The following is a 23,512-nucleotide window of genomic DNA, read 5'->3' on the forward strand; positions in this document are numbered from 1 at the left end:
CATTCCAGATCATCATAACTCGCTGTGTAAGAACGAATCTTCTCAACTTTCCTCTGGTTCTTTTGCCAATTACCTTTAAACCTATGCCCTCTATTTACCAACCCTTCAACCACTAGAAATTGTTTCTCCCTATTTATCAAAACCCATCATAATTTTGAACACTTTTATGAAATCTCCCCTTAACTTTCTCTGCTGTAAGGAGAACAACCCCGGGATCTCCAGTTTCTCCACTCATTAGATGTAGTTATTTGAAGGTCTACAAGGAGGTTTGAAGGTTCTTCTAAGTTATACATGACTAGGAGGTGCTGCAATTAGTGTCTGCACTCCAGGCTTGGGGGAAAAACAGGCAGGATTTTTGCTTCAAGCTGTTAATCAGTAATTTCTTCTGGAAGTACATGACTGTGTTGAGTTTAGATGAAAACAGACTTGACTAGGGCTTTTGTACTCAACCCCCCAGTCAGTCCCACATCCACCACCACCCCCCCACCACCCCCCAACCCCACACCCAGCCCCCATTGTGAAATGGCTCATCAAAACCTGCAGATTAGGCTTCACAAAGAATTGCCAGTCGGGCAGGGTATTAAAGGGAAGACAATATCCAAGGAAACATGGTAGTGAGTCAATGCCTTCGGGAAGTGAGGATAGAGGATGGTGGCAGGCAGATAGAAACAAACAATTTGTGCTGTACTCAACTAATGCTTACAGCATTAATTGCAAGTGGAGGAATAGAAGTAAATCGGTTATCTGCGCAATCTCTCACCTATAAAAGTCTGTGATTCCAACACACACATACAACAAGGAGTCAAAGCTTACCGACTACGAGCTGAACATGCTCTGTCCCAGCTTGCTTTCCCAGCTTCAAACGAAGTTGGTCCATTCATCACCATCCCATTTGCACGTGCTGCAGGGAAAAGAAAACCTATTTAAGAGAAATTCTGCTCAATTTATTGACAAGTGTCTATTGACACCACTGTGTCAGCAAATGAGTTGGAAGCGGGTAACACATATGGCAGGACTCACTGCAAACAGTCTATTTTGCAGCAAGTAAAAAGTGTATCTAGTCAGAAAACATTCCACTTTAAAAAAAAACGACTACATAGGAAATACAGCAAATAGAACTCGACTAAAACTAGAGCAACATTTCCTGACAAAAGTAGGGTTACTTCTCCAGGAAAATGCAGTCAGTGGAGGATAGTCACACGATACAAATTCTATGCTTAAAATCAATCACAGTCACATGCAGCAGTGCAGTCGCCAGACATAACTGATGGGGTAAATTATCCAATCGTCTCCATTCTGGGTGGGAGAAGCAGGCAGCTGTTTATAGGTCCGACAGGAACATTAAATTGAAGAAAAACAGCAGTGAACTGTTGAAGAGCACTTACTCCCTTATCAGAAGGCAGCCTGAATGTTGTGCTTAATGGATCACTGCCAGATTCAGAAATTCATGCAATTTATTTTGGCAAGTGAACAACTTACAGCTGCACTGGTTCCACAGTTCCATCCAATCAACAGATAAGTTCAAAGTGAAAAAAGTGGTTCAACACTTTTTGTGGTGTCAATTTCACCAACTATCCCATCCAAAATGAAATAGCACGACAATTTTTCTGGGGGGGGGGGGGACCATTCCCCAATGAACCTCAAACCCATTGTGATGAAATTCCTGCCTCAAACCTTCACTCAAGAGGAAAGCTTAAATTGTGCTATTTCTCAACAGTTTACATAGAATCCTACAGCACAGAAGCAAGCCATTCGCCTCATTGTGTCTCTGCCAGCTCTTTGACAGAGCTATCCAATTCGTCCCACTCCCCCGTTTTTTTCCCCACAGCCCTACATTTTCTAGTGTATGTATGCATGCATGCATTTAACCAATTCCCTTTTGAAACTTCCTACTGAATCTGCTTCCACTGTCCTTTCAGGAATTGTATTCCAGATCAACACAAGCTGCATTAAAAAAAACCTCTCACTCATTTCACCACCGCTGTCTTTTTTTGCAGCTGACCATAATGTTGCAAGAAATCTTCCAAATTTGAGAAGCCCAATTGTAAACCCAGAAACTCACAGCGGTCTTTGGATGAGATGAGCAAAATCCTTGTATTTGGACTAATAGTGGACGAATAAACATACTGCCATGGCTATTCACATCTTAGTTGGTAAAACCTTACCACTGTCATTTTTTTTGTCTAGTTCCTCTGCTGGCTTCAGACCAACTACTACTCTTGTTGACTAGGAGTCCTGTATGAGATCACACTTCTAAACAACAAAGCTGCCATCAAACTCACATCAAAGGTTATCCTCTTCAGCCTTAACATCTCACTCAGAGCCAAAGCAAACCAAGGTTATTCAGGGTGAGACTGGTGCAGCAGCGATGCTGAACTAGTTATATTGAGACAGCCGATTGCAATGCAGCAGCAGAGCAGTCATACATGGTCACTTGTTGAGAGTTCGATTAAAACATGACAGTGCACCAGTACAGAGAAGGAAACCTTTACCCTTGGATTGATACCCAAAAAAAATGTTGTTCAAACACTGCCATTTCTCCATTAAGTTACACAGTTGACACCAATTGAATATCGGGAAAGCTATTAAGATGTTGGCAAGTTTTCTGTTGCATTCAGTGCCAAAGAATGACCGAAGTTAGGGCTCCCCCTCAAAGGCTGAACTACGGGGGAGTCCAGGACCACGGGTCACAGTCTAAGGACAAGGGGCGAGCCATTTAGGACTGAGATGAGGAGGGATTTCTTCACCCAGAGAGTGGTGAACCTGTGGAATTCTCTACCACAAAAAGCAGTTGAGGCCAAATTATTAAATATATTCAAGAAAGAGTTAGATATAGTTCTTAGGGCTAAAGGGATCAAGGGATATGGGGAGAAAGCAGGAACAAGGTACTGAGTTTGGATGATCAGCCATGATCGTATTGAAAGGCGGTGCAGGCTCGAAGGGCTGAACGGCCTACTCCTGCTCCTATTTTTCTATGTTTCTATGTAAACTCCAGAATCAAGAACAGGAGGTGCACCGGAATAAAACACTGGAGTAAATTGAGAAGGCTGTTCACATACGGGATCCATGGTTTTATAACTAACGGCATACAAAACAAAGGCAAGAAAGTTATGCTAAACCTTTATAAATTGCTGATTAGGCCTTAGCTGGAATTGTGTGTTCAATTCTAAGTAGCACACTTTAGGATGGATGTCAGGGCCTTGGAGAGGGTGCAGAGGAGATTTGCCACATGGGACTGGGGATGAGGGCCTTCCGTTATGTGGAGAGACTAGAGAAACTGGGATTGTTCACTTTTGAGTAAAGAACATTAAGGGGAGATTTGATAGCGCTGTTCAAAATTATGAGGGGTTCAGATGAAGTAGATAGGGAGAAATTGTTTCCACTTGCAGGAGGGTCAATAGCCAGAGGACAGGGCTTTAAGTAATTGGCAAAAGAACCAGAGGGGAGAGGGAGAATTTTTTTTTTTAAAGCAGCAAGTTATGGTCTGGAATGCACTCCCTGAAAGGATGGTGGAAGCTGTTACAAAAAGTTTTATTTTTGTACTAAAATCTTGGACTTCTATGTGTTTTAAAAAACTGAGAAAAGGATTTTTTGCTCAGTGGATACTGACCTGCAAATAGTTGGAATTCCAGCAATGTTTTGAAAGGAAGTTCATAACAAAAGTTGAACTTTATGAGTGCTTTGAAAAGAAGTTGTACTTGTACAACAGCAGGAAAGCCCATAATTTCAAGGAAACCACATGGGTTTGAACTTTCTTCAGAGCAGCTTTTGAGTGATAGGGGAGACACTGTGTCTGGACATGTGACCATGTTCATGAAGGTTCTTTTTTCACTTTGGACCCTTTAAAAAGCCAGTGAATTGGATAAAGAGCAGGCATTTGAAATCTTTGCTTTGACCTGCCTGGAGCAAGAGAGGAAGACCCAGAGAAAAAGACCTCTCTCTGTAAAGGAATCCCACATCTCGAGAGGAATCCCTGCCTCCTGTGTTTTGGGAGATCCCAGAATCTCAAGAAAGCTTCTACTGCTCAACTGCTATTTTTAAAAACCCAAGCAGACCCAAGATTGCTGCATCCCTGCTGAAAGACCTGGTGTGATGCCTGCTGCAGAGAAATTGCCTTGAAAGCCTACTCAACACAGACAGTTCATCAACCTCGCCTGTACAGACTTTGAGTGACATCTGACCATTCGACTCTGGGGCACCTCGCCGTATCAAAAACATCCTTCCAGAATGTGATAAACTCAATCATTGCATTTTTTTCTTTTCAGTCCTAAGAAACAGCTGTAAACCAAAAATCCTTTTCCCCAATTAACCGGTTTGTTTGAATGTATGTGTTGTCAGGCAAGTCCCCACCCCCCGCTAAGACTGAGCGCACATTATTTCGCTACATGAACATTAAAACTTAAAATTGCAAGCCCCTAACTAGAAAGACATTTGCATAGTAACAGACAATGTTGGAACAAGGGGACCCAGTCGTTGCTTCCCCAATACACAGAAGCGGTGGTCAGACCAGTTTTAGTCACATGACTGACTGATGGAGTTTTTTTTAATTTGAACTTCCAACAGGGAAACAAATCAGAAAGCACTTTTCTCCTGGACTGAGAACACCTCTCTCCTGTCTGCTCTCATCTCGCTCTCACCAGCTTCGAAAACCATTGAAGCCACATGAACCCCAAGACAGAAAAGTCTCCTACAGTGAACAAGGTTTAAGAAGAAGGGCCCCAACAAAAAGTGAGCTGTCTACAATCAAGGACTCTACGGCAAGCTGGAAACACAGAAATAGTAACAAGAAACCCCTTTTTACAGACTGCCTCAAAAATCTCCAATTTATTTTTCTTCTGCTCTTTTCGGTCCCTATTTGCATGTGTGTATCATGTGTGTTTGCTAGCTTGGGCGCGTTGTATATCTGTAGGCATTAACTGTATTAGAGTTTACGGTGTAATAAATTTCACTTTTCTCCTTTAAACCAAAGAAAGCCTGTTTATGCTCATTTCTTGACCTTATAATTGGAAAGCTGTGAACAAGGATTCACAAAGGGGGAGTTCAAAACACAGTGTGTTTAAAAATAATACCCTGTTACAATAAGAGCAGGTGAAGACAGTAACAGACCCCTAGACACCTTTCTCACCTGGTCGTAACAGTGTGTGCGCGTGGGGGTTAAGTAAATAAGGAGTTTTTCATATATACAGATTCATCTCATTAGTAGTTAAGAGCCAACTGTGTAACAGCCCCGACAAACAAATTTTTCTGCAGCACCTGTGGAAGAGCCTGTCACTCTAGAATTGGCCTTTATAGCCACTCCAGGTGCTGCTCCACACACCACTGACCACCTCCAGGCGCTTACCCATTGTCTCGAGATAAGGAGGCCAAAGAAGTTAAGACTTATTAATTATTTATTAGAAAAGAAATAATGTCATTGTTTAAAGAAACTTAGCTGAGTGTGTTTTATTCTGGGGAATAAATAAAGTGTTTAATTTGGGCTATTCTTCGGTAGGTGGGAAACCTTAATTGACATGCTATGACCTGCGGAGTAGTGGGACTGAATTAACAGTGCATTACTCCCACCTTGGTCGTAACAAAACAGATTCAAAAGCAATCTTCAAAACAGAATTAAACAAATACTTGAAAAGGAAAAATCTGCAGCACAACAGGGAAAGAGCAGGGAGTGGAACGAATTGTAGAACTCCTTAAAAGAGTCACAATGTCCACCTGCTGTGCCATCTGATTCCACCAGCTCTGAAGTGCCTGCTCGAAACTCCTTGGGCTAAACAATGAGGGCTCTGCATCTCAGCTTGACATCATACATTGAAAAAGCTGACCCAAGCCATTTAAGAGACATTGCCAAATGTTGGATTTAATCATTTGAGATTTATGGATTTCTTGATTTCCCACCTGCATGCTTTTTACATTTCTACTCCACAAAATAAGCCAGCATATGACAACTACTTTCAGGCTTCTGCAAATTGTTCTCGCCAAAAGACAAGATTCAGCAAATAAAGATTAACTTGGGCACACAAATATCAAAATGTCCTTTTCACATTATAAAACAATAGCAGAGTGCTGTGCATCAACACAGAATGGCATCTGCAGGCACTTCAAAAGTTCTTCATTAACTGTAAAGCATTTTGAGACATCCTGAGGTCATGAAAGGCGTTACAGAAATGCAAATCTTTCTTTTCTCACTTCATATCAAATGCAAAATGCCGGTGAACAACCAGCAATCACACCTTTTTCAACTTTAAATCTCCAGGGCCAAAACACAAACTAAAACAGAAAGCTCAAAAGAAAAAAATCAATGAATGTAAAGCAATATGGCTCGGTGCCCAATGCGGGGATTAATTACATTCAAAAACAATTATGTAGAAAGAATAAATGCTGGCAGATGATTTAGACATGAACGAATGTAAGGCAATACAAGAAACATGGGGCGATAATGAATTTGTGCCCATTAGTAAAATGAGGAAGGAAAAAAATAAATCGTGATACAACCATCGACTACACACCCGATGTGAAATGGTCATCAACAGGGCTAATTAAGACTAAGAGTATTCTAATTCACTGTCCATGGTTTGAGTGGTGTAGCACATGGGGAGTCAAGGTCCAGGCAAAGCAAAGTTAAAAAAACTTGGGGGTAAATGTTCAGGGGGTGTGCAAACATAAAGTCAAACATTTAGGCCCGATTTTAATATTTTCTTTATAATCATAGATGCATTTAGGAGGAAGCTAGATAAACACGAGGGAGAAAGAAATAGAAGGTTATGCTGATTGGGTTAGGTAAAGAGAGCTGGAAGAAAGTTCATGTGAAGCATAAACACTGGCATGGAGTAGTTGGTCCTAACGGCCTGTTTCTGTGCTGGTACACTCTATGCAATTCTTTACCCACATCTATCAACAGACTGTAAACATATCACCAAAGAGGAAACGGAGATGGAACATGTGAATGCTGAATGGCTAGAATGTAGCTGAGATAGGTTTGTGTGGTTCAATGTTAACACAACCACAATCTAACTATTTGAAAGAAAAAAAGCTTTCTTTTCCCCTTGTTTTGCCAATTTGCTGCAGTTATTGCTCTCTTCTACCTCTTCTCCCACAGGTGTTGACTCTCTACTGGGATAGAATTCCACAAGTGCCATTCTCCATCCAGTATCTCAGCCAAATGGTCTTTATTCATGTATAAGCTTGGGTAGTAATGGTCAGAAAGCTATTCATCAGTGAGGATAGCACAATCAACCCTGATCCCATCCTCCCTTCAATAAGGGTCACTGGATAGCAAAAATGAAACGGTAACCATGGCTGAATTTCACTTGCTAAGTCCAGGGGCTGCTGACAGCAAAGATAGTGGTTTAACACTGAATAGACTGGGGATCTATCTTGGGACCTTGCTGATGTGTGGCTGAGTTACTCCCTGCAGCCTCAGGAAGCTTCCACCCAGGTATTTCAATAGCAGACCAGCTGTGCGTGGCAATTACATATTTAAAAAGTTAATTAATGATGAATCCCAGATGCCTGAAAAGAGAATTGTCGCAGTTAATGCTGGCTGATAGTGAGGGACAGAGAGAATCTTTTTTTGGAATGGGGAGAGCAAAGGAGAAATTAACTTGGAATGTGAAAGTAGTTTATAGAAGGATTTGTAGTTTACATATGAATGAAATACATCAACTCTATGCAAGTCTAAGTAGAAGGAAAATAACAGTATCGTTTTTTGGTCGGTGCATCTAGTGACTCGAGCACTTAATGCCCCCGGTCAATTAGAATTAGAATTAGAACATTACAGCGCAGTACAGGCCCTTCGGCCCTCGATGTTGCGCCGACCTGTGAATCCATCTGACCTACACTATTCCATTTTCATCCACATGTCTATCCAATGACCACTTAAATGCCCTTAAAGTTGGCGAGTCTACTACTGTTGCAGGCTGGGCGTTCCATGCCCCTACTACTCTCTGGAGTAAAGAAACTACCTCTAACATCTGTCCTATATCTATCACCCCTCAACTTAAAGCTATGTCCCCTCGTGTTTGCCATCACCATCTGAGGAAAAAGACTCTCACTATCCACCCTATCTAACCCTCTGATTATATGTCTCTATTAAGTCACCTCTCCTCCTCCTTCTCTCCAACGAAAACAACCTCAAGTCCCTCAGCCTTTCCTCGTAAGACCTTCCCTCCATACCAGGCAACATCCTAGTCAATCTCCTCTGCACCCTTTCCAAAGCTTCCACATCCTTCCTATAATGCGGTGACCAGAACTGCATGCAATACTCCAGGTGCGGCCTCACCAGAGTTTTGTACAGCTGCAGCATGACCTCGTGGCTCCGAAACTCGATCCCCCTACTAATAAAAGCTAACACACCATATGCCTTCTTAACAGCCCTATTAAATCCCTGAAAGTTGCTACCCAGGTTATGTACCTGGACACCAAGATCTCTCTGTTCATCTACACTACCAAGAATCTTCCCATTAGCCCAGTACTCTGCATTCCTGTTACTCCTTCCAAAGTGAATCACCTCACACTTTTCCGCATTAAACTCCATTTGCCATCTCTCAGCCCAGCTCTGCAGCCTATCTATGTCCCTCTGTACCCTACAACATCCTTCGGCACTATCCACAACTACACCGACCTTCGTGTCATCCGCAAATTTACTAACCCACACTTCTACACCCTCTTCCAGGTCATTTATAAAAATGACAAACAGCAGTGGCCCCAAAACAGAACCTTGCGGTACACCACTAGTAACTAAACTCCAGGATGAACATTTGCCATCAACCACCACCCTCTGTCTTCTTTCAGCTAGCCAATTTCTGATCCAAAGCTCTAAATCACCTTCAACCCCATACTTCCGTATTTTCTGCAATAGCCTACCGTGGGGAACCTTATCAAATGCCTTACTGAAATCCATATACACCACATCCACTGCTTTACCCTCATCCACCTATTTGGTCACCTTCTCGAAAAACTCAATAAGGTTTGTGAGGCACGACCTACCCTTCACAAAACCGTGCTGACTATCGCTAATGAACTTATTCTTTTCAAGATGATTATAAATCCTATCTCTTATAACCTTTTCCAACATTTTACCCACAACCGAAGTAAGGCTCACAGGTCTATAATTACCAGGGCTGTCTCTACTCCCCTTCTTGAACAAGGGGACAACATTTGCTATCCTCCAGTCTTCCGGCACTATTCCTGTCGACAATGACGACATAAAGATCAAGGACAAAGGCTCTGCAATCTCCTCCCTGGCTTCCCAGAGAATCCTAGGATAAATCCCATCTGGCCTAGGGGACTTATCTATCTTCACACTTTCCAAAATTGCTAACACCTCCTCCTTGTGAACCTCAATCCCATCTAGCCTAGTAGTCTGAATCTCAGTATTCTCCTCGACAACATTTTCTTTCTCTACTGTAAATTGGAATTTGATGCCAAAATACTCCTGGAATACATGAAATTCATTGTAGCAAGACATGTAAATCCTTCTCACCTCCCTAAAAAGGTGCATTCTGATCTATTATAATAATCCCCACCCTTACAGGATACAGCATCTCCAAACACTATTCCCTTCTCAACAATACACAAAAGCTAATCCTTCGCTGAGTGCCATGCTGACTACTGCACAATTTCTTCCCCTTTCCCCACCATGACAGGAAATCTACAGTGTATATAACGTTTTGTGACAGAGATGCCACACTTCAGGTGTCACACGTGCAAATCTTAGTCGCAAACAAAAGAAAACCAGCAATCCTTTCCTGCTGATTTCCCAGAAATTTGCCCAGCAACACAGAATATCTAATTGGCATGTATTACCAAACGGCACTTAACCCCCTAATATGCTTATTTGCAATAAGATCCTCCTTAATGAGGTCAGCCAGCTTGCACACAGTTTCCACTTGGAGCAGGATATATGGTGCGATATGATTTATTGCTCCTGTAATTATAAAACAGACTTACCACAGGAGATCTGTTAGTATGGAAAATAAAGTTTTAAATTTACTCTCAGAACTTGGACATCTCTAGTTGCCCTGAGGTGGTGATGTTGGACAGCCTTCTTGAACAGCTGATTGTGGTTTCAAGACAACTCATCCAACTCAGAGGGTTAAAAGTCAACCACATTGGTGTGGGACCGGGGTGACCTATAGGCCAGACTGGGTAAGGATGGCAAGTTTCCTTCCCTCAAGAACATCAGTGAACCTTTGAGTTTCTACATCAATCTGACTGATTTGTGATCAATTTTACTAATTCCAGATTTTTTATGCTGAGTTCAAATACTCAAACTGACATGGTTAGGTTTGAACTTATATTTTATGGATGATTAGTCCCAAGTCTCTGAATTACAATTAGGTGAACACAACCCAACAGTACCACTCAGCACGGTGTCCAATTGGAACAGAACTTCACAGTATCACAGAAGAAAATGGACTCAAAATGTTATTTTAATCAGCAGTCTACAGCATAAGACAGGGTAACAGGTGGTGGGCGAGACCACATTTACACTGCAGAAATCAGTGGAAAACTCTTTCACTTGGCACCAACACTAAGGAGCTCTGGGGCAATTCTGGAGTCAGTGTCTGACCTGAATCCAGAAAAAAGTGAAGCAAGATTTCCTCCAGAGGAATCTCACTCCTCATCACTCCAGAACAAGTCAGGTCCTGTCCTTGGATCTTGCTCTGCCATTACAGAATCAGTATGAAGCAAAACCCAGTTATTCCCAATTACAAAAAAACAAGAGCATTGAAGCCTAATGCCCAGAAACAGCCAAGAGAATTTTAAGATGAACACCTATCTCTGTAGTGCACTAAACATCAGGTAGTGAGGCCAGGATCACCAAGAGAATATTTGGAAATGAAGGATCCAAGAACATTAAAAACATGTCAAAAACTATCCCAATGTGACAAAGAAAAAGCAGCTTGAATGTCTATCAGAATAGGCAAGCAGCTTAGTACCAAGAGGCATAAAGCAAGAAGCGGTGATGGGCAGATGGATGCAGAAACATTAAACTGCCTTTCAACAGCCCACTTGGCCGGTCACCCACCAAGTAAACGTTCTCTGAGGTTTAACACTGAAATTTGAGAGTTGGTTGAAGTCAGATTGAAGCTTGCAAAATTGAAATAAACTGCTCAGCATATGGCACACTAGTATCTCTTGGGTTGTGCAATCAAAACACTGACAATTGACCTCTAACTTCACTAGATTGATTCACTAGACTGATTCCGAAGATGAGAGGATTCTTCTATGAGGAGACAAGGCCTATATTCCTTAGAATTTAGAAGAATGACAGGTGATCTAATTGAAACATATAAAATTCTTAAAGGGGTTTGACAGGGTAGATGCTGAAAGGACGTTTCACCTGGCTGGAGAATCTAGAACACAGAGCCACAGTCTCAAAATAAAGGGTCGGCCATTTAGGACAAAGATGAAGAGAAATTTCTTCACTAAGAAGGTTGTGAATTTTTGGAATCTTCTACCTCAGAGAGCTGTGGTTGCTCATCCCTTCAGTACATTCAAGACGGAGATCAATAGATTTTTGGGCACTAAGGGAATGAAGGGATATGGAGATAGTGTGGAAGGTGGAGTTCAGGTAGATGAGCCCACGACCTTATTTAATGCTGGAGCATGCTCAACGGGCCAGGTGGTCTATTCTTGCTCCTATTTCTTACGTTCTTATAATTTATTTGAATAGAAATAAAATTCCTATTTTTGGTCCCCGGCAGATTTTGATGCTCAAGGTGGAGGGATGTCCATGCTGAGAAACACAGGGTGATCGTATAAATGAGGTTTGCGCTATGCAGCTCCAAGCAACATGTCTTAACCCCAAACACAGACTACTGCATTCTGCACCAGACATCCTCGCCTCCTCTTTAGCCAAGACTGTCCATTTGTGTTGCAGCAGAATTATTACATTGGGACTCATTTCTATTGCCATATATATTTCTATTTCCAACTCTTATAGCTGGCAGGATTTGAATACGAGGTCCCAGATGCAGAAGATGTTTGCTAGTCCAGTGTGCCGATGTAACATGTTCTTCATTTACTGTGACCACAGCGCTTCTCCTTCTTTATTTTAAAAAGTTGTAATCTCACACTTACTTATTGTTTCAATATGCTATTAAACATTTGACAACCGGACCAGTTGCAATACATGTTGGCTGTCTGCTTATTATGGTAATCAAGTATCAACCTTGGCTCAGTGGTAGCATTCTTGCCTCCACGTCAGAAGCTTGTGGGTTCAAGTCCAACTCCAGATACTTGAGCACATAATCCAGGCTGACATTTCAATGTAGTACAGAGGGAGAGCTGCACTGTTGGAGGGTCTGTATTTTGGACGAGATGTCACATCGAGGCCCTATACACCCTCTCAGGTGGATGTAAAACACCCGCACGCTTTGTTTTTCATCTTAACTTTTTAACCAACAAATGCACAAACAGGTTAAAGTTCACATGCATAAAACATGCAAATGAGTAGAGCGACCACGTGCCCAGAGTCCACTATTCATTTATAATTTACTAATCAAAAATGCAATTAGCCACATATGGTTAGTGGTTAAATTTTTATTTTTTTTTTTAAATTCATTCATGGGATGTGGGCATCACTGGTTAGGCCAGCATTTATTACCCATCCCCAATTGCCCTCCAGAAGGTGGTGGTGAGCTGCCTTCTTGAACCGCTGCAGTCCATGTGGGTAGGTACACCAACAGTACTGTGAGGAAGGGAGTTCCAGGATTTTGACCCAGCAACACTGAAGCAACGGTGATATAGTTTCAAGTCAGGATGGTGTGATCTGGGCTGACACGTCAGTGCCACACTGTCGGAAGTGGCATCTTTCCCATGAGATGTCAAACCTCCACTCAGTCCGCAAGCAAGACCCAGAGCTTCCGGTTGCTTGCCATTTCAACACTCCCTCCTGCTCAAAACTCTGTCCTGGGATTGCTGCAATGTTCCAGTGAACACCAACGCAAGCTTGAGGAACAGCATCTCATTTACCGATTAGGCACACTACAGCCTGCCAGACTGAACGCTGAGTTCAATCATTTCAGAGCATGACAGGGCTCCTATTTTACTTTTAGTTATTTTTTCTTTTTAACAACTTTTTTTTCATGTTTATTTCATTTCATCTTAGTTTGTTCAGTTTGCTTACCCACTGTTTTTTTTCATGTTTGGACTTGCTGCTGTTCAACCTTCAGTCTGTTAACACCTTATCTGTACTAATGCTTTGTCTTTCAACACACCATTAACATATTGTTTGCCTTTGCTCCATGACCTGTTGGCCTTGTCCAATCTACACCTTCTCCTTTGTTATCTCTTGCCCCACCCCCGCCTCACTTGCTTATAACCTTTGACATTTCTAATATTTGCTAGTTCCGAAGAAGGGTCACTGACTCGAAACGTTAACTCTGCTTCTCTTTTCACAGATGCTGCCAGACCTGCTGAGTGGTTCCAGCATTTCTTGTTTTTATTTCAGATTTCCAGCATCCGCAGTATTTTGCTTTTATTTTAGATGTCAAACCCTATTTGCCCTCTCAGGTAACTGTGAAAGATCCTGTGGCACTATCTGAAGAGAAGCAGGGGTGTTCTCCTGGTTTCCTGACTAACATTTAGCTATCAACCACCACTAAAAATAGATTAGCTGTTCATTTATCTCGCTGCTGTTTGTGGGACCTAGCTGTGTGCAAATTAACTGTTATGTTTCTCTACATTACAACAATGACTTACACTTCAGAAGTACCTGATTGACTGAAATGCTGACCCCTCCCAAATGTTTCCATCCATTTTCCTTCAACTCAACGCCATAGTGTTATTACACACAGAAGGTGGCCATTGAGCTCATCGAGTCCATACAACAGATTTTTCTATCCCCCCCACCCCAGCTTGTAAAGTGGCTCATAATGTTCCTCTATACAAGAAGTGCTTGGAGAGGTGCATGTGATTGTTACTGTTCCTCCTGTTTAGAATTCCAACATGAAAGTGGTTTTTAAATGCTCCTCAGCAGAGCCTGCACCTCCAACTGGTGCAGTGTGTGCTCGTTACATTCTCACTCTATGCAAAGAGTGCACTGGGCTAAATCCATAAAAAAAACAGCTGCTGCAGGGTTAAAAAGCCACATAGACAGCATCTATGAGTCAGATACAGACGAGCCGACAGATTTATCCTCCTCCCCAGCCCGCTCCCACCCTCCTATAGCACAGACATTAGGATGTGCTGTATTCAGCATATATACACTGCCAATCTTATAAACAATCTTCTCCCCCAAATCCACTGCAGGAAAAGGTAAAGCATATACAGGTGTAGTTTAGGTGCAACATTGTGAAATATGGGAAAAAGAAATTTGGGCACCTACTTGTTCTGAAGCACATTCAGCTATACAAAATAACCACACTTCATTTTGATTTATTTATTTTTTATAAAAAGCTATTTAAAAGGCTGATATGTTGTGGTTTGCATGCCCTTTTATTGCCATTCTTGAGATGACAGCAAAGAAAAAGCAAAAGCTTCTCGTTTGTAGTAGAGTCAAGCTGACAAACTAGGCCTCAATTGCACTCCAGGGAGCATATTTGAAAAGAAGATGTACAGCTACATTCAAAAAACTACAACTTGCATTTATGTTGCACCTTAAACATCATAAAATATCCCAAGGCGCTTCACAGGAACATGAACAAAACAAAATTTGACCCCGAGCCATGTCAGGAAATATTAGGACATAAGGAAATGACCATGAACTTGGTGAAAGAGGTAGGTTTGAAGGAACGTCTTAAAAGGAAGAAAGAGAGGAAGAGAGGTGGAGAGGTTTGAGAGAGAGAATTCCAGAGCTTCGGGCCTTGGCAGCTGAAGGCACTGCCGCCCATGGTGGCTGCGAACAGCAAGACAAAACTACTCAACTGCAGTGCACAGGCTTTCAAACCGACACTAAGGAGTCCCTAAAGTCACAAGATAACTGCCAGTGAGAATACAGTGTCTCCTGAATTATGTAGTCTATTTACAACAAGTTGTTTTTATATAGCATCTTTAATGTGGAAAAGCATCTCACTGTGCTTCACAGAGGTGTAATCAGTCAGAAAAATGGACACCAAGCCAAAGAAGAAATATTAGCAGGGCTAACAAAAAACTTGACCGGTTTCAAGAAGGATCTGAAAATAAGATATGGAGATGGAGTGGTTTCAGAAGAGAATTCCAGAACATGGTGCTTAGGCAGCTGAAGGCGTAAGAAGTTATGGAGGTGGAAGTAGGCAGTCTATGTGATGGAGAGGATATGGGATCAGATGCTCAGTTCAGGGGTGGATAGAACGCCTTGGTTGTGAACAGCCTGGTTTGACCAGAAAAAAAGGAGATGGAGTGGCAACAAGAGTATAGAGTTTGTGGTGAGGGTTGAAGATGATGGCTCTGGTCTTCCCATTGTTGGAGCAAATTTCAGTTCATGCAAGGCTAGACGTTGAACACAGAGTCTAACAACACAGAGGCAGTATAGGAGTCAAGAAAGATAGAGAGCTGATCCCACATCTTTGGATGCCGTGACCAAGCAACAGCATTTGATGATGATGATGAGGAGCTCCAAGAATAAACTCTTGGAGAACTCTCCAGAGGTAATGGTGCAAGGGTGGGAAGAGAGGTGAATGCCAGAGGTGCTCTGACTGTAATTGGATAGATAACAGTGGAATGAAGCAAGGCCAGTCCCACTGAGCTGGACGATGAGAGGAAAACGGTGATTGCTGCCTTTAACATGCCAGAGAGATCGAGGAGGAGCAGAAGGATATAATGCACCATGGTCGCAATGGATGCCATTTGTCACATTGACTAGGGTCGTTTCAGCACTGTGATAGGGGCAGAAACCTAATTGGTGGCAATCAAACATTTTTATTTTGTATTTGTTGACTTACTAATAAAAATGGGTTTGGGGAAATAAAACACTTTTTTTTTTTAAGTGTATCATTCTCTTCGATATTCCGATGGACATCTTTAGACCGGCAGTCACTTAGAAGTTAGGATGCGCTCTTGGAAAGTTAACATTTGAGGCCCCCTCCCCAAACAAAAACATTTGAAAACCCATCAATTAATTTAGTGCGCTGTCACTAATATGTTACAAGAGGAGAAAAATTTAAGTAAATCAAACTAAAGCCAATACGTTTCATATAACACATTGGCCACCGTCATCCACATGGGCTCTGCCCAAAACACCGACTCCAAAACTGAAGAAAGTCACCAGTGAAATTTACATTATGAAAAATTATATCACGCTTGCAATAAAATCAGTGTTTGCAGACTTTGATTCGTGAAGCCTAATTTGTGAAGTTTCAGTCAGATTAATGTCTGTAGTTACACCAGGATATCCACAATTGTATCCTTCAAATTAAACAGTGCGTTTGTCGCATCCTATCTTATGCATCTTATAACAACTTGCAATTCCTCTGTACTTTGAGAATGAAATAAAAATAACAAAATTTAATAGTGTCAATTCACTGTGATGTCACTAGCGATAAGGGATTACAGTTAAGAGAAATTAGATTGTTTTTCAGGTCAGCTGAGGAGGTTAAGGTACGATCTTACAGAGGTCTTCAAAACTACCCCAAGTTCGATAGCGATAGTAAAATAAAAGCAAAATACTGCGGATGCTGGAAATTTGAAATAAAAACAAAGTGCTGGGAATACATGGCAGGTCTGGAAGCATCTGAGGAGAGTGAAACAGAGTTAATGTTTCAGGTGTGACCTTTCATGTATTCTGATGAAAGGCCACAGACCTGAAACATTAATAAAAGCAAAATACTGCAGATGCTGGAAATCTGAAATAAAAACAAGAAATGCTGGAAATACCCAGCAGGACTGGCAGCATCTGTGGAGAGAGAAGCAGTTAACGTTTCAGGTCAATGACCCTTCATCAGAACTGACAAATATTAGAAATGTAAAAAGGTTTTAAGCAAGTAAAGCGGGGGTGGTGCAAGAGATAACAAAAGAGGAGTTGATAGGACAAGGTCATAGAGAATAACTGACCAGAAGGTCATGGAACAAAGGCAAACAGCATGTGTGCTGAAAGACAAAGCGTTAGTACAGAGAGGGTGTGAATTGACTGTAAAGCACAAAAGCACTCCAAGCACGAACATTAAACAAAAACAAAAAACAGTGGGTAGGCACAGTGGAAACAAACTGAACAAACTAAAAAACTAAAATAACCAAATAAAAAAGGAAAAGAAAAAATAACTAAATATAAAAAGGGGGGCCCATCATGCACTGAAATTACTGAACTCAATGTTCAGTCCTGCAGGCTGTAGCGTGCCTAATCGGTAAATGAGATGCTGTTCCTCGAGCTTGCGTCGATGTTCACTGGAACACTGCAGCAATCCCAGGACAGAGGTGTGAGCATGAGAGCAGGGGGGTGTGCTGAAATGGCCAGCAACCAGAAGCGTGGGGTCATATTTACAGACTGAGCGGAGGTGTTCCGCAAAGCGGTCACCCAATCTGCATTTGGTCTCCCCAATGTAGAGGAGACCACATTGTGAGTAGCGAATACAGTATACTAAATTGGAAGAAGTACAAGTAAATCGCTACTTCAACTGAAAGGCCTTGGACAGTGAGGAGAGAGAGGAGGTAAATGGGCAGGTATTACACCTCCTGCAATTGCAGGGGAAGGTGCCATGGAAAGGGGACGAGGTGGTGGGGGTAATGGAGGAGTGGACGAGGGTGGAGCAGAGGGAACCCCTTCGGAATGCTGACAGGGGAAGGGAGGGGAAGATGCATTTGGTAGTGGCATCACGCTGGATGTGGCGGAGGATGATCCTTTGGATATGGAGGCTGGTGGGGTGGAAAGTGAGGACAAGGGGAACCCTTCACGGTTCTGGGAGGGAGAGAAAGGGGTGAGGGCAGAGGTGCGGGAAATGGGCCGGACACGGTTGTGGGCCCGGTCAACCACAGTGGGGGGGAAGATTCCTCAGTTGAGGAAAAAGGAAGACATATCAGAAGCATCGTCGTGGATGGTAGCATCATCAGAGCAGATGCTTCGGAGACAGAGAAACTGGGAGAATGGAAATGGAGTCCTGACAGGAGGCAGGGTGTGAAGATGTGTAGTTGAGGTAGCTATGGGAGTCGGTGGGCTTATAATGGATATTAGTAGACAACCTATCCTGAGAGATGGAGACAGAGAAATCGAGGAAGGGAAGGGAAGTGTCGGAGATGGACCATGTGAAGGTGAGAGAAGGGTGGAAATTGGAAGCAAAGTTGATAAAGTTTTCTAGTTCCGGGTGGGAGCAGGAAACAGCACCGATACAGTCATCAATATACCGGAAAGAGTTGGGGGAGGGGGCCTGAGTAGGACTGGAACATGGAATTTTTGGCATATCCCACAAAAAGACAGGCATAACTAGGACATACGCGGGTACCCATAACAACACCTTTTACTTGAATGAATTGAGTGGAGTTGAAGGAGAAGTTGTTCAATGTGAGAACAAGTTCCGCCAGGTGGAGGAGGGTGGTGGTGGATGGGGACTGGTTTGGCCTCTGTTCAAGGAAGAAGCGGAGAGCCCTCAAACTGTCCTGGTGGAGGATGGAGGTGTAGAGAGATTGGACGTCCATAGTGAATAGTAGGCGGATGGGGCCAGGAAACTGGAAATTGTCAAAATGACGTAGGGCATCGGAAGAGTCAGGGATGTAGGTGGGAAGAGACTGGACCAGCGGAGAAAAGATAGCTCAGTTTGTTTCTCTCTCCACTGATGCTTCCATCCCTGCTGAGTATTTCCAGCACTTTGTTTTTATTTTAGATACCGATAGATTGTTTTACTCATTGATAAGATGGTAATGAAAGGACACAAACTTAGGATCACAAAAAATTGAAAGCAGAAGTCAGAAAAACGTATTTACACAGTGGGTGATGAGAATGTGAATTCTATGCCACAAACTGCTGTTGAAGTAGACCGCTATAAAAACCTACAAAAAGGAAATTTGATAATGCCTTCAAAAAGAGGAATGTTAATACGTATAGAGATTAATTAGGAGGGTGGGATAAAGCTCAGTAACATGTGGAGATGTACATTGGTACAGACTTCGAAACAGGGATAGGCCATTCAGCCCCTCAAGCTTTTTCTGCCATTCAATTAGATCATGGGTGATTGGTATCAACTCTATTTACCCACTTTGGTTCCCTAGCACATTATATCCTTGGCCAACAAAAATCTGGCAATCTCAGTTTTGAAATTTACCATTCCCCCACCCGCCAAGTGTCAAAAGCTTTTTGGGGCGGGGGTTCCAGATTTCCACAACCATTTATGTGAAGAAGTGCTTTCCAACATCACCACTAAATGGAGACTCCCCCACCAGAGGAAATTGTTTCTATCTGCCCTACCAACTCCTTTAATTTTTTTTATTCAGTCATTGAGCGTCGCTGGCTCGGCCAGCATTTATTGCCTACCCCTAATTGCCCTCGAGAAGGTGGTGGTGAGTTGCCTTTTTGAACTGTGCAGTCCTTGGGGTGTAGGTACACGCACAGCACTGTTAGGAAGGGAGTTCCAGGATTTTGACCCGGCAACAGTGAAGGAACAGCGATATAGTTCCAAGTCAGGATGGTGTGTGGCTTGGAGGGGAACTTGCAGGTGGTGGTGTTCCCATGCATCTGCTACCCTTGTCCTTCTAGGTGGTAGAGACCACGGGTTTGTAAGGTGCTGTTGAAGGAGCCTTGGTGAGTTGCTGCAGTGCATCTTGTAGATGGTACACACTGCTGCCACTGTGCGCGGGTGGTGGAGAGAATGAATGTTGAAGGTGGTGGATGGGGTGCCAAATCAAGCAGGCTGCTTTGTCCTGGATGGTATCAAGCTTCTCGACTGTGGTTTGAGCTGCACTGATCCAGGCAAGTGGAGAATATTCCAACAACTCCTGACTTGTACCTTGTAAATGGTGGACAGGCATTGGGGAAACAGGAGGTGAGTTACTCACCGCAGAATTCCCAGCCTCTGACCTGCTCTTGTAGCCACAGCATTTATGTGGCTGGTCCAGTTCATTTTCTGGTTAATGGTCATCCCCTTTGTGCTAGGTATGACTCGAACCAGCAGAGAGCTCCATCCACCTCCCCACCCCCCAAATCGATCCCATTAACTCCAGTTTCACTAGGGCTCTTTGATGCCATATTCAATCAAATGCTGCCTTGGTATCAAGGACAGTCACTCTCACCTCACATACAGAGTTCAGCTCTTTTGTCCATGTTTGGACCAAGGCTGCAATGAGGTCAGGAGCTGAGTGGCCCTGGCGGAACCCAGACTGAGCGCCAGTAAGCAGGTTATTTCTGAGCAAGTGTCGCTTGATAACACTGTTGATGACCCCTTCCATCACTTTGCTGATCGGGAGTAGACTGATAGGGTGGTAATTGGCCAGGTTGGATTTGTCTTGGTTTTTGTGCACAGGACATACCTGGGCAATTTTCCACATTGTCGGATAGATACCAGTGTTGTAGCTGTACTGGAACTGCTTGGCTAGGGCACGGCTAGTACTGGAGCACAAATCTTCAGTACTATTGCCAGAATGTTGTCAGGGCCCATAGCCTTTGCGTTATCCAGCGCCTTCAGCCATTTCTCAATATCACGTGGAGTGAGTCAGATTGGCTGAAGATTGGCATCTGTGATGCTGGGGACCTCAGAAGGAGGCCAAGATGGATCATCCACTCGGCATTTCTGACTGAAGATTGTTGCAAATGCATCAGCGTTGTCCTTTGACAAGGTACGGACCAAGAGCCTGAAAGCAGGATTTGGTTGGATGGCTATTTGTCTGCTGGTGTGGACACAATGGGCTGAATGGCCTCCTTCCATTCTGTAAATTTCTATGATTCTGTGAAACTTTTGCCTTCATCTGGAGCATATCTGTATATTAGCAAACCCTTTGTCTTTAACCCCTTTCATGTGCAAGTCTAGACAGCAAGCGTCAGCAGGAAGCCTGACCTGATCTTCACCGACTGTCCACACTTCTAAACAAGGACCAGTGGATAACAAGGAAGAGCGGGAGGGAAGACAGGCTGATTTTTTTTCTCCCTTGAGCCTACAGACACAGAAAACTTGCCGTCCTCACAGCAGAGCTCAGCTAATTAATTTATCAGACAAGAACCTGCTGCGACATAGTCTTTCCTCTTACTGACTCTACTGCTAAGCTGCAGGTAGCAATTCAATATCCGTACCTACAAGGAGTCATTTGAGGCGACAGTGCCAAGTTTACAGGTTCACACACACTGCTGTCTGGTCGGGGAAGGCAGAGCTCGGTGGTTAAATAATACACACAGAACCTGATCCACCAACACCCCAATGTCAGTGACCCCTTTTTTTTATATAAAAGCAAAAGTTCAATAGAGATAGACAACTCTTGTCTCACAGCATAAGTTAAAAGTGGACCAGAAGACTGCTTGGCTGATTTTTAAATGCACCAAGAATAATGCTTTTAACTTGGTGATCATTTGACATTAAACCACAAGAGAAAATTACAAGTAAACAATCACTCCCTGGTGTCTATTATTCATGTAAACAAATATGAAACCATTTGCCAGCTCAAATAGGCCACTTAAACACAGAAATACAACACAGAGGTCGATTTAAAAAGCAGTGGCGTTCAGAGGCATTGCTTGCGACTGGTGCACGGTTTCAAATTTAAATCTTTGAAACGTTAACTGTTTTTACAAGTTAATGGGTGCTACTCATTTCCTTCTGTCAGCAGCCAACACTGATCAAACATGGGAATTTATCATATATTTACAGCAACTTTCCTCCCTTAGTATTAAAGCCCAGTTTCAGAGAAGAAACCCCGGACTCCTTCCGACTCCCTTCGCACTTCCAGCGCTCAGTTAACTCTCACGAGCGAAACCTTTATCAAGGACACAAATCTGAAACGGCTGGCCGCCGCTACCCTCCCCTCCTGCCCGCCGGACTCTGACTGGAGGCCGAGGGCTGATCTGGGGCCTCAGTATCCAAAAAAAAAAGGAACCAAAAAAAAAAGACAAATAGTCCTAAATAAAATAGATAACAAGTGATAGCAGGACTGAAGAATGCTACAAGGTTTTTTTGGGGGAAAAAAACCCAACACAACAATATGTTAACTTGAAGATTGCCTCAACTCCCTCAGCAGCGAAAGAACAATAAGTAAAAGTGGAGCCGGTTAGTCATTCACAAAACTATTTCTTAAAAAAAAGTTTAGACTTTCCGACTTACTGTACATGTCCGGCCGCAGGTGACTGCGAACCAACCCCAAAACTTTTTTTTGCAACAATGTCTCCAAGTAGACAATCAATCAGATACAATGTTTCCCTGCCCGGACTTTCCGCAGTTAAATGCCCAAAGTCTGCGCGATGTGTCAATTGAGGAGAGAGAAGTGTCCGGGAAAGCAACTCCTGCCATGGTGACCCAGTCCCGGCACTGACAGCGGGGGAGCCGCGGGCCCTTTATCTGGTTCCTGGTTTGAATGGGGCTGAGAGAGAGAGAGAGAGAGATACAACACACCCAATATTATCTACCAACTGCAACCCCACTCTGCACCTCCTTCACGCTATTATTTTAACTATTGTTTCTTTGGTTGCGAACTTTCCCAACGACACTCATCACTTTTGTGTGTGTTTTGCGGAAAAAGGAAACTTCTTTTTAAAAATAACTTCTGCAACTTTTCTTTCTGGAGCAACCGTGCCACCTGCAGTCGGCACTGGACAGAGCCTTGCTGTGTGCTGGGCATTGAAATCTTTGAGTTTGGGGACACTGGTCTATTTCTTTTTTTTTTGTTACATAAAGACGACTGGAATTTTCTTTTTAATCAGTGACTGATCTCAGCACGAGAGTGTGGTTGTTTATTGTTCACTCCCCTAACAGATCTGGCAAGACACAGGGGCTCAAATACTTTTCAATCAACGAAATGATCTCTCAGGGTCAGGCAAGGTGGAATTTGGATATTTACGGTAACTGTTAATAATGCACTCTTTCTGCACCGCAAATTGCAAAAATATCATTCCCATAAAAGCGCAATCCAAAGTGATGTCAGTGTCGAATCAGAGACCTGCCAGGAAAGTGAGCACACACAGGGAGGAAGCTCTTGTTGTGGCTTATCTCCCATGACCAAAGACGTGGGGCTATAAAATGCTGAAAAGAGACACGATGGGCTGAATTTTCGCCATGGAAGAGAGAAACAGGAGCCAGTTTTGTTTTTGGGTCAGAAACTCCAGTGGGAAACTGATTAAAGTTAAGATTTTTGCGTGGGAAAGCCCTTAATTAGTATGGAGACATGTTTCCTGTCCACTTGGATCCAGTGGGGGCTGAAATAGAGGTGGGTCGGATGAAGTGTGGGACTCAGTCATTCCATAGCATCCTTCTCTGAGGCTACTGGTTGTCTGAAGGGAGAAATCTGCTGATTGCGTCAAAGCCTTCACAGTACCAGAGGGAAGCGAGATGTCACTTGGGAGCTGGAGACCTGGCATTCAGGGCAAGGCTGCCCCTTGCTTTATCGATGCTGACCTGCATCTAATGCGTGAAGCAGAGGAGGGAGGTCCTCTTCCTGGAGGGTGGCAGAAGGAGGCCACCTCATCGTGCAGCAG

The 23,512-nt window shown here is 43.1% G+C and overlaps 1 protein-coding gene across 2 annotated transcripts in view; it reads right to left on the reverse strand.

Moving 5' to 3' along the window:
* The window catches only part of gpsm1b (G protein signaling modulator 1b), a 265,572-nt gene extending 243,160 nt beyond the window's left edge, over nt 1–22,412 (reverse strand). Inside the window, exons 1-2 of one of the 2 annotated variants that reach the window (XM_068012189.1) lie at nt 22,146–22,412; nt 814–901 (exon numbers count right to left, since the gene is read on the reverse strand). In XM_068012189.1, coding sequence (XP_067868290.1) covers nt 814–901; nt 22,146–22,152 — 95 coding nt within the window. In that variant the 5' untranslated portion in view covers nt 22,153–22,412. The remainder of the gene's footprint in view (nt 1–813; nt 902–22,145) is intronic. The other variant, XM_068012188.1, reaches the window with a different exon arrangement.
* Nucleotides 22,413–23,512: the final 1,100 nt, after the last annotated feature.

Source organism: Heterodontus francisci, chromosome 32 (genome assembly GCF_036365525.1).
Source record: "Heterodontus francisci isolate sHetFra1 chromosome 32, sHetFra1.hap1, whole genome shotgun sequence".
NCBI classification, from domain to species: Eukaryota; Metazoa; Chordata; class Chondrichthyes; order Heterodontiformes; family Heterodontidae; genus Heterodontus; species Heterodontus francisci.